The sequence below is a fragment of the Anomalospiza imberbis genome, chromosome 5 (assembly GCF_031753505.1).
Source record: "Anomalospiza imberbis isolate Cuckoo-Finch-1a 21T00152 chromosome 5, ASM3175350v1, whole genome shotgun sequence".
In the NCBI taxonomy this organism is placed as follows: Eukaryota; Metazoa; Chordata; class Aves; order Passeriformes; family Viduidae; genus Anomalospiza; species Anomalospiza imberbis.
Window position 1 is genome coordinate 47,290,117 of NC_089685.1, and position 16,124 is coordinate 47,306,240.

The 16,124-nt window shown below is 41.1% G+C and overlaps 1 protein-coding gene across 19 annotated transcripts in view; it reads right to left on the bottom strand.

Annotated features, from left to right (window-relative positions):
* Positions 1 to 16,124, bottom strand: part of SOX5 (SRY-box transcription factor 5) — a 608,493-nt gene that overhangs the window by 131,199 nt on the left and 461,170 nt on the right. For all 19 annotated transcript variants that reach the window (XM_068190516.1, XM_068190517.1, XM_068190518.1 and 16 more), the window contains 2 exons: positions 10,376 to 10,548; positions 7,892 to 7,960 (listed from right to left, as the gene is read on the bottom strand). In XM_068190516.1, the coding sequence (XP_068046617.1) occupies positions 7,892 to 7,960; positions 10,376 to 10,548 (242 nt within the window). The remainder of the gene's footprint in view (positions 1 to 7,891; positions 7,961 to 10,375; positions 10,549 to 16,124) is intronic.

The window sequence follows — 16,124 nt, forward strand, 5'->3', positions numbered from 1 at the left end:
ATTCATAAGGCCATGGAAATATAGACAAGGAGGGGAAAGGGAGGGCTGGCAGAAAGGAGAAGTTGCTACTGTAGGAAAGGGTGGGCAGCTGCATAAGAAGGGTTACTCAGCACCAGGGAGTTGAAAGTAAAGAAAATTATTAAAGCTGATGATGAGAGATGCAGAAATTGGATAGGGGATCTGAAAGCAAAACAAAACAACAAAAAGACAGGGCCCTGAAATGCCTGCTGAGGAGAGAGAGACCAAGATGAGGCCTTGGAGCATGATGCTGCCAGCGGTGATGACTGGATTTGACCACTGGCCTTTTTCTTACAGTCTAAGATGCTGGATTATTTTGGGCATTTCAGTGCTCTGGTTTTTAACAAAAAAAAAAAAAAAGTTTCTGGCCTTCTCTTGTGATTGTGTGAGAGAACTGGAAAATGGGAACACCGAAAGCTCAGTAACAGAAAGTAAATTAAGAAAAGATGCTAAAATGGCAAGAAAAAAAGTCCTGAAGTTCAAAACAGTGTTATAATTTGAGAACATTTGGACCAGTAGCCCTGGAGAAAACAAGTGCTGTTGCCATCAAGTAGCTCAGCATAGGCAAAAAAAGCTCATTTATCTCAATCAAACATGCCCTTGCATTTCCAATACATTCAAGTTCAGAGAGTCATAAAACACTCTGAGTTTGAAGGGACCCATCCACAAAGGTTCAATTCTTCAGGGAATGGCCTATATGGGGATCAGACCCCCAGCCTTGGCAAAGTTAGCACCAAGCTCTGACCAACTGAGCTCATGCAAGTTTTTAAGCAGATACTCCTGGTCTGCACTGGCACAACACCACCAGTCAACAAATTTGGACGGTATAAGAGCATAGAAAAGGCCTGAGATCAAACTACCTGCAGAGACTTGCTAAAGGTTATCTTTGGAATTAAAACCATGGTGCAAAATGATCCTCTGCACTGAAAGAAGTGCACATAAAGACCTCAACAACTTTTTACACAACTTAACTTTCCTGGTAAGGGAAGGAAATGAAGGCCCACAGGTTACTCAAAAGTCTAGTCTACCACAAATGTTATTAGCTGAAGCTGAGAGGACAGAAAGCAATTAGCTCATTCTGACTGTGATTTTGTTTGTTTTTGGTTTTGTGTATGCATGTGTGTGGTTTTGAATAACTTCTTTCCCAGGGGATTTTTCCTGCTCAAGGGACAGGCAAGCTCTTCTGATAACTGATAGGACATCAGCTGCAGAGCTTTGTGAGGAACAATTGTTCTGCCGCTCTGCTGGCAACATCAGTGGTTTGGGAAGAGGTTGCAAAGTCATGGGAAAGGCTGCAGTGTGACTCCTTCTTGGGTCTCACTGAATGCAGCATGCCTGTGTTTGTAAGCTGCGGGAAAACAGCTGCTCCTGACACATGATGAATTTGGACAAAATGTCCCCACATCCATGAGGACTCAAACACGCTCAAGTTTGACTGCACAGTCACAGCATGTCATATCCACACTGGCAAAAAAAAAAAAAAAAAACAAAAACAAAAACAAACACAAACAAACAAACAACAACAACAACAACAACAAAACACCAAAAAAAAACCCCACAAAAAAAAAGCAAAAACCAACCACTTCAGTGGACAGAGCCTGTTCTAAAAATATTTTGGAGAGTGAGGAGGAAGATACTTTCTCACAGTTTCCTACCAAAGAAAAGTCTCACTGAACTCCTACTAATATGAACAAGAGCCTCTTCTCTGTGTTCAGTGGGAGTTGTATCAGGCCCTCACTTCAACAGTTTTATTGTCTTACCAAGGAAACCTTTTGTCCTCACCTCTCTTCAACATGCAAAGAGGACTCTAGTTGTGGAAAAAACTAATACTGTTCTGCCTTGCAAGGGCTTGCAAAGCAATTGTAGCAGCACAAAGCACTGCTCTGCTCTCACTGACTTCTCAGAACAGCAGAATTCCTGGGGAAAATGGGAATCCAGAAGGAACAGGCATTACTGAATCTGTAACCAAGCCCTTGTGCAGCAGCTACTCATTTTTCTGTCTCCAGTGAAGGACTCATCACCTCCAGCCCTTTAAAACCTCTGGAGAACTCTGGTTACAGACATGTGAGAGGTTGAGAACCAGGAAAGAAATGCCCCAAGACCTTGTGGCTGCACTGAGGAGACACTGACAGGGCAAAGATCAGGAGTAAGGATCTCTGCCCTCCTTATTATAAAGCCCATAGTTCTCCAAGTATTTAGCTCATATAGTGGCCTGCTGGAGTTTTTTTTTGAAGCAGCAGACAGAAAATGAAAGGGTAAGCCATGTTGGAAATATAATTTAAGACTGCAAACTTGTTGGGGCAGGGAACAAAATCTTCACGTTTCTTTTTGTACAGTCAATTAATCTGTGTCTTCTCTCAACAGGAGAGAGAAACTGGTACCGTCTACAAAAAAACAAAAAAAACCCACAAATGGGCCTAGATATCATGCAGCCAGCTCTGGGTAACAGATGATTGCTCACCTGAGGAGTTCAAAACAAACAACAAATCTAAACAACAAAAATTATTGCCATAACTGCGTGGGTAAATTATGGTATCCAAAGCACTCTGGAATCAGGTCTCTACCACTGTTTTGGAAGACTGGAATCAATCCAGAACCTCTTGCTGCTTGGAAAGTTTTGACAATAACAACTGTGTCATTTCAAAACTTTGCATGTTAAGCTTAAGAAATATTTTGCTCAACTTCTGTGTAACTCAGAAACCAAATCCCTCTTTCCTCCTCAGAAATACAGCTACATTTTGAAAAACAGATCTGGCTGAAAAATGGACTAGCCATCCTGCAGGAAATTCTAAGTTCAAGATTTTTTATTACGTTCCAGATTGGAACATCTCAAACCTCAGAAGTTAATGAGAATGGGAATATTCTGGTTTGAGAGCACAGCAGCACAGCCAGGCCTCTTCATCTACACACAGAACCGATGGGGAAAGGGACACAGCCAGCTGACAGCGGGTGGGAGGATGGAAACCTGGATCCAGACCCCCAGAGGAAAGCCTCCTCTGGAGCTGGGAGGACATGCAGGGCAGCTGAGAGATCCAGGACAGCCAGAAGGCTCGCAGCCCCAAGGCTCACGATGCCCAGAGGGCTGTGGTGGCCACACTCCCTTCTGGACAAGCTGCTGAGGGCCTGCAAAGCTTGAGGCCATGGAGGCCACAGCAAACTGTCCACCTAGGAGCTGGCAAAGCCACATCCCACCTGGAAGAGGTGATACTGAAAGGGTTAATTTAATTTTTACTGTGCCTGAGAGTTTCAGCAGAGGAGTAAGGCCTGCAAAAGATGCTTTCAGCAAAGAGAGTTGGGAGGTAAGAAGAAGACATCTGGCCCAGGAATGCAGTGACAGACAAAAGAACTGGGAACTGGGAACCTGAGGTGGGATTTATGGTAATGGGGTAAGCTGTTCTATGCACAGAGAGACTGGTGCATGAGTAAACCCCTTGCAGAATCTCCTGCCTGCACCTTCAGGCCTGAATAAAATTATTCCCTCTTTATCACAACTTTAGTGCTGGAGAAATTAATTCCAATACTTCAGGCATTTAACAGGTACCAGGTGGAGCAGGCCAGAGACACTGGTTCCAGCTTTGCATCAGAATTTAGCTGGGATCCCCTCACTCTCAGAGGTCCAAACTTTCTCACAAAAAGGGGTCCTATTAAAACATCTGCTCTACCTCTGAAGGAAAATGAAAACCCTCTCCTAAAACACACAGCCATCAATTGATTGCTGTCTGGCAGGAACTGCCCTCAAGTTTCAGAAAGCACTTGGGCTGACTATGTCACTCAGAAAAGAATACAAATTAGTAGCCAATTACTGACAGTATTAAACCAAAAAAGTCAAACAAAACTGTGGCCTAAATGTTAGAAACACTGTAAAGCAGTGTTTTTGCTTCCTGCTGCTTTGAGATCTTTTTTTTTTACATTATTGGCAAACTGAAGTGTTCCAAGAACTTGAGCTGGGCTCTCCAAAAAAAATTTTGACTAAAAATCAGAACAGATTAGAAAACAGCATTTGGCCTCTGTTTTGTTTGCCTTCTAATTTTGGAACTTGTAGTGCTCATGGTTTCAGATTTTGCCTGGAAATATGAGAGTTGGAAGTCTGCATTTGGGAGAAATGAAAGCTGGCATTTTTGTCATCACATGACTCCAAGAGCTGGGGCTTGAGGGAAAAACATAAAACATTGTCAGGTTTTCTACAAAATTGTGAGATTAGCAGTATCAGTTTTATCACAATTTAGGCTGCAAGGTTGACCTATTTTATCAACAGTGCCCTACTGAATATGAATTGCTTTATGAATTTTAACAACCATATTTCATTTTAAATATAGTTCAATTAAAGTGACATTCATCACCGAGCTTCAAAGCAAACCCTTCCATCAGCATCCTGGGCTAGACTTTTTCTCTGAGCAAGTGAACTGCATGACCCCTCCCAACTCTGTTTCAGAGACACCCTTTGAAGAAGGACAACTTTGGGGTGAACTGGGAGACTAGCTCAGCACCATGAGCACCTTCCAAGCTTTTCCCACTCTCTGCCCACCTGACGTGACAGCTGCACAGCCCCAGACTGCCCCAGGTTCTAGAGTAAGGGGACCAGGAAGCAGATTATGGCCCCACAAAAGATGAGTAGGTAACCTGGAGAGTTCCCTTGAGGCCCTGAAGGGCAAAACTGAACTGAACTCAAGAACTTGCTGAGCTGTACGAGGTGTCAGCCTGCTCTACAGCTGCAGATCACTGCCATCCTGAAATACAATCTGAAATCTTTGGGGTTGATGATGCACAAGAGCTGTGAAAACCCACATTCCAGTTCCACTGATGGCAGAACAGCAAGACTAAGGGGTGCAGGGGATAAGAGCACCAACACTCAGCAGGCAGAGACCTTACAGTGAAAACCTTACACACACAAAGATCAGGCAGAGCAGAAAGCAGTGTGCATGGGGGATGCATTCCAAAGTGGCATAAATACAAATGGGGGAGCGTTAGTTCATTATTCAGAGAAACTCAAACCCCTTCACAAATTAGGTCTAGAACATCCTGAAAATTAGAAAAAAAATTATAAACATTTTCCAAAACACCAAGTCCCATCTAGATCCCATTTTAGCATTTTGAGGTCATAAAGGTTCTCAAATTTAATCTAATCTGCAACTTTCCTCCAGTTTACTTAACTCTCTAAACCAACTCTATGTTTTCTGTTTTAGTGACACCACCTTCCAATTAATTCAGCAGGGATGGGCTTGGAAAAGACATGTCAATTAGAGACTCACATGGCAGGCACATTTTTCTAAGCTCAAGGAACGAAAGCATCTTTCTCCAGCATCCCAAAAGTGCTAGTTTAATTGAGCTGCAGTTACACTGAGCATCTGCAGTCCTCTGAGGAGGAGAGGGACATCAGTCTCTCCCTGGTTATGTATTGTGTATCAGTGATTGTGTGATGGGCTAAGGAGAAAGGGAACTGTTTCCAAGTTAGTACACTGAGAGAAAGGACTCATAAATCATGGGGTCAGCCAGGTTATGCTTTTTTTTTAACCTTAGAGTATTATGCTTTCAATACAATATTTCAATGACGTTTTTTTCTGTGCAATAATTTATATGGAATTATGGCAACTCTTACAAGCTTAGAAAAAAATTGGCTCAAGTAAAACGATTCCTTTGTCATAAATAAGTTGAGTTCATAACTACAGCACAATCATTCAACTGCACCTAAGTCAAACAGTTATCCAGTCTTTGTAGGAATATTTCCCTGTCAATAAATCTAATGCTATTTCAAAACTTCAGGCCAGTGTGACAGAAGCCTGTTAGATTGATTAGGGCAAGGTCAGAAAAGCTGAACTCACAGCTACATTCTTGTCACAGTTTTCTTCCACCTACCATAACCCATAAGCTGACTGTGAACTCACTGACCATTTTAAACATGGGCATGTTAGGGGGACTTCACTGCCTTAATTTATATACAAAGGATAATTTCTTTAAGAATTGTTTCTTCTCTGACAGTCACTAACTGAGGAGAAATGTTTTGCTTTGTCAATAAGGATTTTTTTTATTTTTATATGTTTTTCCCTTCAGAGTCATGGGCTTCACTCAGGGTTCATGAGACTTCAGGATCACACAGGCATGAAACTGCCCAGATTACCTGTGCAGTATCACCCAAATTTCACTACAAACAGATCAGCTCTGTGGGAATGAGAGAAGAGTATTGTCTTTTGGCCCGTTAAATTCTTGACCTTTTTTGCCTGACCATCCAAAAGTAGGGTGCCACAAATCTGATGGGGTCTGTGTGAAGTGCACCCTGGAGGTGAAATGCTGACCTCAGCAGGGTCAATATTTCATGTGAAATCCCCTGAGACAGACCCCCAAATCATTTCTAAGGATTGCAGCTTCTATCAGATGGTACTTGGCTGACTTTCATTTACTACTGACTTAGGTCAAACTTGGACCAGGGATCAAGAGATGAAAGGCTTTATATCTTATTATCAATAACCAGGGTTTTCTTCACTACCCTAAAAACAACATACTTCATTCTTATCTACCAGGCATTAAAACTTAAAAGGGTTGGGGTCAAATTACGTTACTTCAATTTATTTTTATTCACTGCTTATAAAACAACTTCCTCTCTCGCTGCCATAGCTAAATGCTAAAAACACAAATATTTTCCTTGATATTGTACAGGTTTTGCAATTGTTTTTCTTTTAAAGTCGCATTTAAAATGCAGCAATAAAGAAAAATCTGTCCCACACACAAATTAAGCAAGAAAAAAAGAGTACAGAGGTCGAGGCCAAATCAAGCCTTACCAATCTCAAAATTATTTTCAGCAAAGCACATCTTGTATAGAAGTTGCCTTATAACAGAGGGATGGACCTTCCCAGGAGTTTTTCATAAATACCCAAGTCCAGATACAGACAGAATGTCCTCTGGAATTATATAGCCAAGTTTTCTTCTAGTATGAAGCCATACAGCTCCTCTGATTGGCTGGAATTAAGTTTTCTTAAACAGGTTACAATTTGGATTGATAATTTTAGGCAGCTCCCTCTGAAATACTGACAAAAACCTTTGGAAGGAGAATCCTGCTGCTACTAAACAAACAGAACATAGTCTACAGCAACAGTACAAAACTGCATGATTAAACAACCAGAGATTTTACCCTGGTCCCAGGTAGCTGTAAGAAGTCAAACTTCTCCTTTACTATTCCATGGAAACTTTTACAGGCAAACTGATTTGCATTGTTCCCAAAACAGGGGCATGCACATGGAAGAAAAGTAATGAAATACAGTCAATGGCATTAAAAGAAACTTCTGAATACATTATGGAAGAAAGAGGCTAAATAAAATTTACTGGTTATGCTGGTTTAGCAACTTTTTCTACTCCTGGGAATAAACCTGAAGATACCTGGAACTTACACAGCTGCTCTCCTGAATCTAACCACCTTTTGGCCAACTTCTCACTCACACAATACTTCTCCACAAATAAAACTTTTCAGACTCCCAACACCTCAGGCAGAGGTGCACTTGATTATCTATCACTGAAGAGAACTCCTTCAGCAAAACCTCAAAAACAGAGCTGTAGGACATCAGTTCCAAACAAACTCTTTCTGGTAATACTTTTGTCACTCCTGAGGAAAGAGGATTTGGTCCTGCAATTACTTGCTTGCATGATCAGCTCCTCTAACATCATCTTTCTGACCCTACAAGAACCATGTTAATCATATAAGGCCTTCCAGAAACTGACCTTGTTTTGCTAAATGACAGGTAAATTCCTCTTGTGTTTCCATAAACAAGATGCCAGCCAACTGCAGAGATTCTTAAAGAAACTATGGCAACAATGGCTGAGGGCAAGAGTCGGGAAAGGGAAAGGAAAAGAGGGCTGAGGGCATGGGAGGAGATGTGTCTCTGACCTGGATCTGTTGCTGAAGAAGGTTGATTTTATGTTGCTGCTGCAGAAGCTGCTGCTGTTGTCTTGCAATCTGTGAAGAAATTGCACAGAAGAAACATGAGATATGGATTACCATTCCCAGAGTCCATCCACAGGAAGCTTTGACCCTGCTTAATTCTTTAAACCTCTCCTCTGAGCTCAGAAACCTTCTAGGTCAGGTGGCAGCAGCCTGGAGACTGCTGCTGGAGCAAGGGGCACGTGCTCAATTCATTGCTAATACCAGTGAGAAAGGGAATCTTATGGAAAATGCTGTGCTGGATATGAGAAGACAAGGACCTGTGCAAAAATCTTACTGAAATGGCACTGCTAAAATTCCCCAGGAGAGAGAACAATACCAGCAGAGAAACCAAAAAATAATGGAGGAAGGGAGAAAAGGCAAAAAAGTAGGATGGCCAGAAATACTCTTCTGTTTGGCACCACCTGCTCAAAAATTCCCAAAAACAAATGGCAATCTGACACCATGGAGGAAGGTTCTTAGTGTACTTTAAAAAAAAAAAAAAGTAGAAAGAGGCACAAAGAGACTGGATCTGAGCTTGGAAAAATCACTAACTCTTCAATGTGTGTTTCAGCTGCAAGAAACTAAGAGGGCAGGCAAGGCCACAAGGCTCAACACAAAACTGGTTTATGGAGGTGCATGGAGTCTCCTCTCAAAGCCAAGGGCAGTTTTCCAGAAGGACTTCCACCCTCCCTCTCCCCTAAATGACTGCAAATGCTACTGTGGACACATTTTACACCCATGAAGGAAAAAGCAGACATTAACAGAATGGAATTAAGAGTTCTAAAGGCTGGAGGAAGATAAACCATTCTTGAACTTAAAAAGCAAACTTGAAAATTGAAAGTTGTCACAAAAGCTCTGCTCCCATGATCAGCAGTACAAATATTAGAAAGAGCTCTGCTCTTCCCCTGTGTTACATGTACACATCTCAGGGTCAGTTGGTAACTTATACATACTTACTGGGGGAAATATTGTGCTTTCTTCCCCTTAGGTATCTTATTTTCTTTCTACTATTAGAATATGTGCATAAGAAACACTCACTCATAGTTAGCTCCACATCTAATAAGATGAATTGAACGTTTTCTTTCTGGAGCCTTTCTTTAAGAAAGAAAAATTATTTTTATCACTACTTTTTTTTTCAGAGTTTGGATATTTTAATTTCTGCATAATACAGAAGTATACACAATTTCTCCAATTAAAAGAAATCCTAGTTATTCTAATGTCTTATTGCCTTTTTCTACTGTCATTTTCTTTTTCACTTTCAACTCTCTCAGCCATCCTGTGGCACTAGTGACTTTAGGAGGCAGGGTAAAGAAACAGCTCGTACAGGACATCTCCTCATGAAAGAATCTTGCCAATTCCACCTTCACTCCTTCCTCTACCTTTGCTGCTCTAATAACAGCATGATAGAAATTCTCTAGCTTAAGGTAAATTACTTCTGTTCTCCCCATGTGGGATTTCAGGTGTGAGGCCAAAATACCCTTTGTTTAAGATAAGGTTTTTAAATAATTAAAACCAGGGAAAACCAAGGCATAAATGAAGGTATCAGCAGTGGCTGAGAAATCTTAAGACTTAAGTACAATACCAACAATGAATATGACAACTATGACAGATTTCAAAGAATTTTGTGAGTTTCATAAAACTTGCAGAGCTGCAATTCTGTGATAAAATTTTAAACTAGATATCTATATATTCTCTTCTCATGTTCAAGCACAAAAGCAGACATTAATTTCTGTTAAAATCTGCACAGTGAAATCTGTGATAAAAATTATGTTTTTGCCTAAAGTGTTGTGTGTCCATGTATGCTCATTGGAAGTGCTCACATGTGAAAACCGTGTTTGCACTTCCAGTGAAGGACATATTTGCAGGAACTGAAAATCGAGCCTCTCAAGTGTAGAAGAAAAAAAGTCACACTTGTTCCCTGACTTTATATTATTCTCTGCTTTTTTCCACAGTTGGCAAAACCCAACCTCTTCATTTCTCACATTACAATAGAAATGCTCCATTTTGTTCTTTTTATGCCTATTCAGTATTTCTGAATTAAAGCCATTTTGGGGGATTATTCAGGAGGGCTGACTTTGCCTCTTTATTTATAGATAGTTTAAAAACCCTAACAATATTGAAAGATAACACAGAATTGCAGAATATTCTGAGTTGCAAGGGACTCCCAAGGACCATCAAGCCCAACTCTTAAATGAATGGCCCACACAGGGGCTGAACCCACAACCTTGGCATTATTGGCACCAGGCTCTGAACAACTCCAATATGGATAAATTGCAAATTAAATCATTTTTCTGATACGTTTTTGTTCAAACTTTGTCACCTTGGAGAACCAACAGAAAATATTTTGGGTGCAGAGCAACTTTTAGGGTATGAAGCGTAAAAGATAAACTGCTGGAAATCCCTTCTAGAAAATGATTTAAGCTGAAAGCCACTGTAATAATCACTCACCTGTTCCTGCTGCTGCTTAGCCAGCTCCATTTGCTGGCGTTGTTTCTCGATCTGAGATGCAGCCAGCTTCTTCTGTTCATCGTGAGCTGCTAGCAGCTGTTCCCTCAAACTGGTCAGCTGATTGATCATACCCATGAGCTGCCTTTCCTTCTCAGCGAGGCTTTCTGGAGTCCCTGGGCATCATATGGTGGGGGGAGAAAAAAAAAAGGGGGGGGGAAGGAGAAAAGAGAACATTTAGAGCGATCCAACTTTTTATTTTGCAGCTTTACTGTAAGCAAAGTTTCAGGAGAAGCAAAGAGCAGCAGCATATTGCAATATGCTGCACACAAAGACCTGCTCCTCTCCAGGAAAATGAGCCATGGGGGATAAATCTGTACACAGACTTTCATATGGTGTCCCCCTTCAATGGCTCTTTGCCCTTTCATCTGTTTTCCACTGCCTTTCTGTCAGATTAACAGTGAAATAATACTGCCTATTTTGAGGAGGTTTCAAGTTTTAAACACTGGGGATCAAAAAATCAGTCCTTCCAGGTTTATAAGACAACTACATTTATGGCAGAAACTTAGGAGAAAGATGCAGTTTCTGTAAGTGTCAAAGCACTGATACAAGGTAAGTACTAACATCCCTCTATAACCTGTTGTATCATCTACATCCCTGATTAGTATTAAATTGTATAGTATTTAAATTGTCAGTAACTCCTATTGCTGTTGCTGCCACCAAGGTGCAATTCAAAAGAAAAAAGTCTTTTATAAACATATCCAAAAACCTGAGTTAAACACAACTCACCATCACTCTCATTTGTACTGCTGTTAGATGTTTTTTAGAGTGGAGCCCAGCAGACACAGGCAGAGGAACACACTACCTCACTTTCATAACCATGCTGAAGAAATTATTTTCCTACCCAGAAGGACAGTGGTTATAAGGGAAGGGAAGAAAAAAATTCCAAGAAAAATCAAAAGCTATGAATCATACACTACAAAGGAAAAAAAAAAAAAAAAGCACTTTTAATATATGGAGGATCGTCTGACTTTGAATTTAAATGACCCGAAAATATGTGTAGCAGCTAATCCACAGATATCCTCAATACCACCACACCCTCTCACATGAGTCAGAGCCTATGAAAACCTTTCTAAAAAGCCTTTAGAAAAGGATTAAGGCTATCAGTGTCAATGCCTCCTCTGAAAATAGCCTGCTTTTGGGACTACCCTGCCATACAAACCTCTTTCAAATACAGGAAGCATTCTTCTGCCAATGTCACCAGTGCTCTCCAAGTGAAAAAAAAAAGGAAAAAGAAAAAAAATTGGCGACTATAGCAAGCACGTTCCTAGCCAACTATCAGTCAGACATGGAAAAGAGCTACTGGTAATAGCTCATTTAGCCTACCCCCCTGCCAGTGCAGGAATGTTCCCTGCAATATATTTAATACAGCTTTCTAGATTGGATTGAAATGTCTGTAATGGTGAATCATCTACTGCTTGCTTTGAAAGGCTGTACCACAGCCTTTGAGGTGGCACTGGGAGGGCTCTTTGCTTGATAGTTAGCTTAGTTTAATTTTTTTTTTTGCTATTTTTACCTAATTTCAATGATGTGATCCCAAGCAACATCCCATTTGCTACATTAGTCAAGTCCAAGCACTTAAATCCATTTGCAGACAGCCATATGCAAGTGGAAAACCACACAGAATCACCAGAAAAAAAAATATGTGACACAAGAAATGTAACGGAATTGTTTTTTATTAGGGTTCTAGAAATTTCTGTGAAAATATTCTCACCACACAACAAAGAACTATAGCAGAATATTCTCAGATAAAGCCTCCAGAAAAACTGTGGTACAAGCTGGAAACTTGAGAAACACACTGAAAGAGAAACCATAGGACTTTAAACCTGTTCTGCTAAAAGCTGTGAGAAAGAATGGAAGCCAGTGCTAAAACACTATCACGGCTGAAGAAAACACTTCCAACTATGATTTTTCCTTCCAACACTGGAGACAGAGAACTGCTATAAGTAATGCATTTGCCACCTGGCCATGGAATTAATCAGAAGTTGCTATTGCCACTCTTCCATCCTTTATTTGTTTTTCCCTGGGAAAAAAGGTGCAGTGTTTCCTAGTGGTGTAGAAGAATTGTTCTAGAAGGCAGCCCCTGCCACGGCCTGTCCAGGTGGGTTTATCATAATGCTCCTCTAATGAACACTACCACGCACTGATACTGCCACTGCAACTGAAACATCCGAAAACAAAATATTCTGTATTTATTTATTCAGCAGATATTTTATTCCTAACTTTTAATGAGGGATGGATGCAAGCATGAGAGAGAGGGGAAGAAGGTCCTATAGAAAGAAGGAACACACAGGATTGCCTCAGTCTTTGAGTGAGGGTAAGCAGAAAGAAATCACTGTCAAATAAACCAACAGACATCACAGCTCCTCACCACTACTGGTTCATCCATGTATTTTCAGCTCCTACAGCAACTTTCAGGTGGGAATCAAAAAGCTCTTTGTAAAGCTAAATTAATCCCCATCTTTAAGTTAATCTGAAAGGTGGAAAAATGTTTCCACATGTGTGGACTGACAGAGAGATCCCAGTTCCCAGAAGAGGCAGAAAAGCTGTGCTCTCTCCAGCCCTGTGTGCCCGAGCTCTGGCTGTGCTCCCAGGGAGGGAACTTCACATGCTACTGACCTGAGCAGGGCACAGGCAGGGACATCCCCTCCTGCACTGCTTCCTCAGCCTGGCTGGCCCACAGAAGCAGCAAAACTTCCTCACCAGGGAAAGGGCAGCTTTATGTGAACCCCAAGAACAAAGTACAGCATGCAGCTCTTGCCCCTGAGCACAGCGAGGACAGGGACGTGTTGAAAGAGCTACAGGAGAGGCCACAGGCATCATCAGAGGGCTGCAGCACCTCTTTTGTCAGAAAGGCTGAGGGAGTTTGGGCTGTTCAGCCTGGAGAAAAGAAGGCTCCAGAGACACCTTCCAGTACCTAAAAGGGCTGCTGTGACAGGAGGTGGGTTTTAAACTAAAAGAGGGTAATTTTAGCTTAGAAATTGGAAGAAATTGTTTACAATGAAGGTGGTAAAACACTGAAATGGGTTACTCAGAGAGGTGGTGGATGCCCCATCCTCAGAAATTTTCAATTTACAGGGCTTTGTACAGCCTGGTGTAGTGAAAGTTGTCCTGTCCATTGCAGGGGGCTGGACCTGATGACCACAACCATGACTCTGTGAACTCAGAGCAAGCAGGCACTGCAGTGAAGTGCCAGTGCAGACACCAAAACCACAGGTACACTGCAGCCAGGGACAAATTGACTCAGTCTCTTCATTACTATTCAGTTTTTAAAGACAATGTGAAATGCCCACAAGGGGTGTTTTATATCCTACTTACTAAGTACAATGCATAATTCCTTGGGTTTATACAGCTGGAGTGAAAGTAGTCTGACAAAAGGCAGACTTCTTGCATTATATTTCTCAAGCTATTTCAGTTTGCTAATAAACCAAAAGGGAAAATCTATCAGCACCAGCTTTATTAAAAAAAAAAAATAATCTTCTCTTGGAGAATACTTCCTGGAAAACATGGCTTAGTAGGTACTTTTTTTCACAGGACTAAGCCATCCTTACAGTAACTGGAATAGTACTTAATGATAATTTCAATTCTTTGAGGTAATAATTCCTTGCAAAATAAGTACTTGGATAGCCATACTCTCAAGCGACCTGCACAAAACCAGAGGCAAAAAAAGATCAGCTATGTGGCTCTAATGAGAGATGGTGAGTTCTGTGCAATTTCCCCTTGTCTTACTCACACATCTATGTAAGCTCCACTGATGATGAATCATAGTTTTGACATCTTGCAGGTAACTGGTGGCTTGTAAATGTGTGAAAACAAAAAAATAAAGGGAAGTACTTGAATCAGATGGTCTTGATAATAACTTTAAGCGTTTGCATTTAGTTTAATTTTGGTATTTTTTATGTTAGCCTTATTATCTAGCACACCTTTCCTATAATTACCTCCCTTGAAATAGTCAACAAAAGTGCCATTTCACATTGCCATGGCCAATCATGTATTGCTCTGCAGAGCATACGTAAACCAAAGCATGGACAGTGTTATTTATTTAATGGTGAGGTGAGGCAAACAGTGGGGTCACTACATAAGTAAAGAAATTTTTCCTGGTGTATCAAAAATTACTACAGAGTTAAGAGCTCCAGTTGTTTTTTGCACCCTTTTCTAGATGCTCTAGACTGGGGGTAAACAAGAGTAGTCGACTTTTGTCCTACCCTCACTATTTTCTCTGTGTTAACCTGCACGAGATCTAAACCTGTGTCATGGTGTGAAGTGTCTTGGCAGCTAAGGGATTTCCATTTAAAGAATTCTGCAGCTTACAGAGCAAAACATGTCAGTATTTCAAGCAACTAAGCCAACAACAAATAAAGACAGTTGCTCAAATTATGCTGCTGATGAGTTAATGAACTATCCACACGGCTGCTAACCCTGCTAGAACTTGGGAGGGGGTGCAAACCTCTAGCCCCAGCAGCCACCTTCACCTGCTTCCTTACTAAACTCCCTGGGGGCTGCTCCAAGCAGCACGGAGCTGGGAATGGTTCTGGAGTTGGCCTTTACACCTCATAGTGCTATCACTCCAGCCAGGCAGCAGGGCTGACAGAAAAACCCCAATTGTCCATCACTGCAGGTCCATCCCAGCTTGACAGCAAGCTAGACCACTTCACAAAATTACTGAGTGAGAGCCTCGAAACAATGCCTGCCTCAAGAATTACTCTTCATCACCCTCAGAGCCTGGGAACTGAATAAAGGCCCAAGAAAAGACGCCTTCCAGATGTGTCAGCTTGTCGTCTATTACCACGAAGAGAAACTCAGGAAAAAAAACATGTTTGTGGATGCAAAACCCACAGCAGATGGCAATAAAAGAAGACTCAAATTAGTGGCATTCTGTATCGCCAAACCTAAACTTCATCTCAGATCAACACTACCCATAATAGTGTTTAAGTAGTATAAGAAATTTACTCAAATGTGAAATAAACTATTACACATTCTTAGTTCTGATTCACAGTCTCAGACTGGCAGTGACAGTAACATTTTAATAAACATTAGAATGAAGACACCAATATGACCAAATGACACACATGAAGTGAGAAAACGAACAGGAGAAACCTTGGCATACCCACCCAAAACAGAACCAAAGCAAAAAAAAGGCAGAGAAACTGCTTTTGCGATCAAAACAGTAAATACTTTATTATAATTTATTAGACAGAATGAGAATGTAAATGAGAAATTGGGAAAGCCAATATTTTCTTTAACAGATATTATAAGCTTTTGCTGCAAATGTTCAGGCAGTGAGAGTGTTTGCTCCCACACAGCCTAGGGATGTGTATTCCACAGGGGCAGGGCTCTGGCAAGGCTCTCCCCAGTCCCTCTGTCACCTCCCCAGTATACTGCTGGGAATGGCATCAGCCAGGGGTGCTCACTCACCCGTACAGACAGTGAAATCCACCTACCAAGGCAGTTTACTATCACAGGGATTGCGTAAATAGCTTTTGAACTGTCAGAATCTGTCTTTCAAAGGGAAATCAAAGAAAACAATGTGCAAGTACAAAGCCTGGAAGACATAGTAATATTGTATTATGTTCGTATCATTAACTGTGGTTACAAAAGGAAAAAATGCCTCCTGTATCTACAAAGTTTTCTATGGGGGAAAAAAAATCATTAAATGGAAATAAGAATATTTTGAAGTACTCTGTATTTGAAT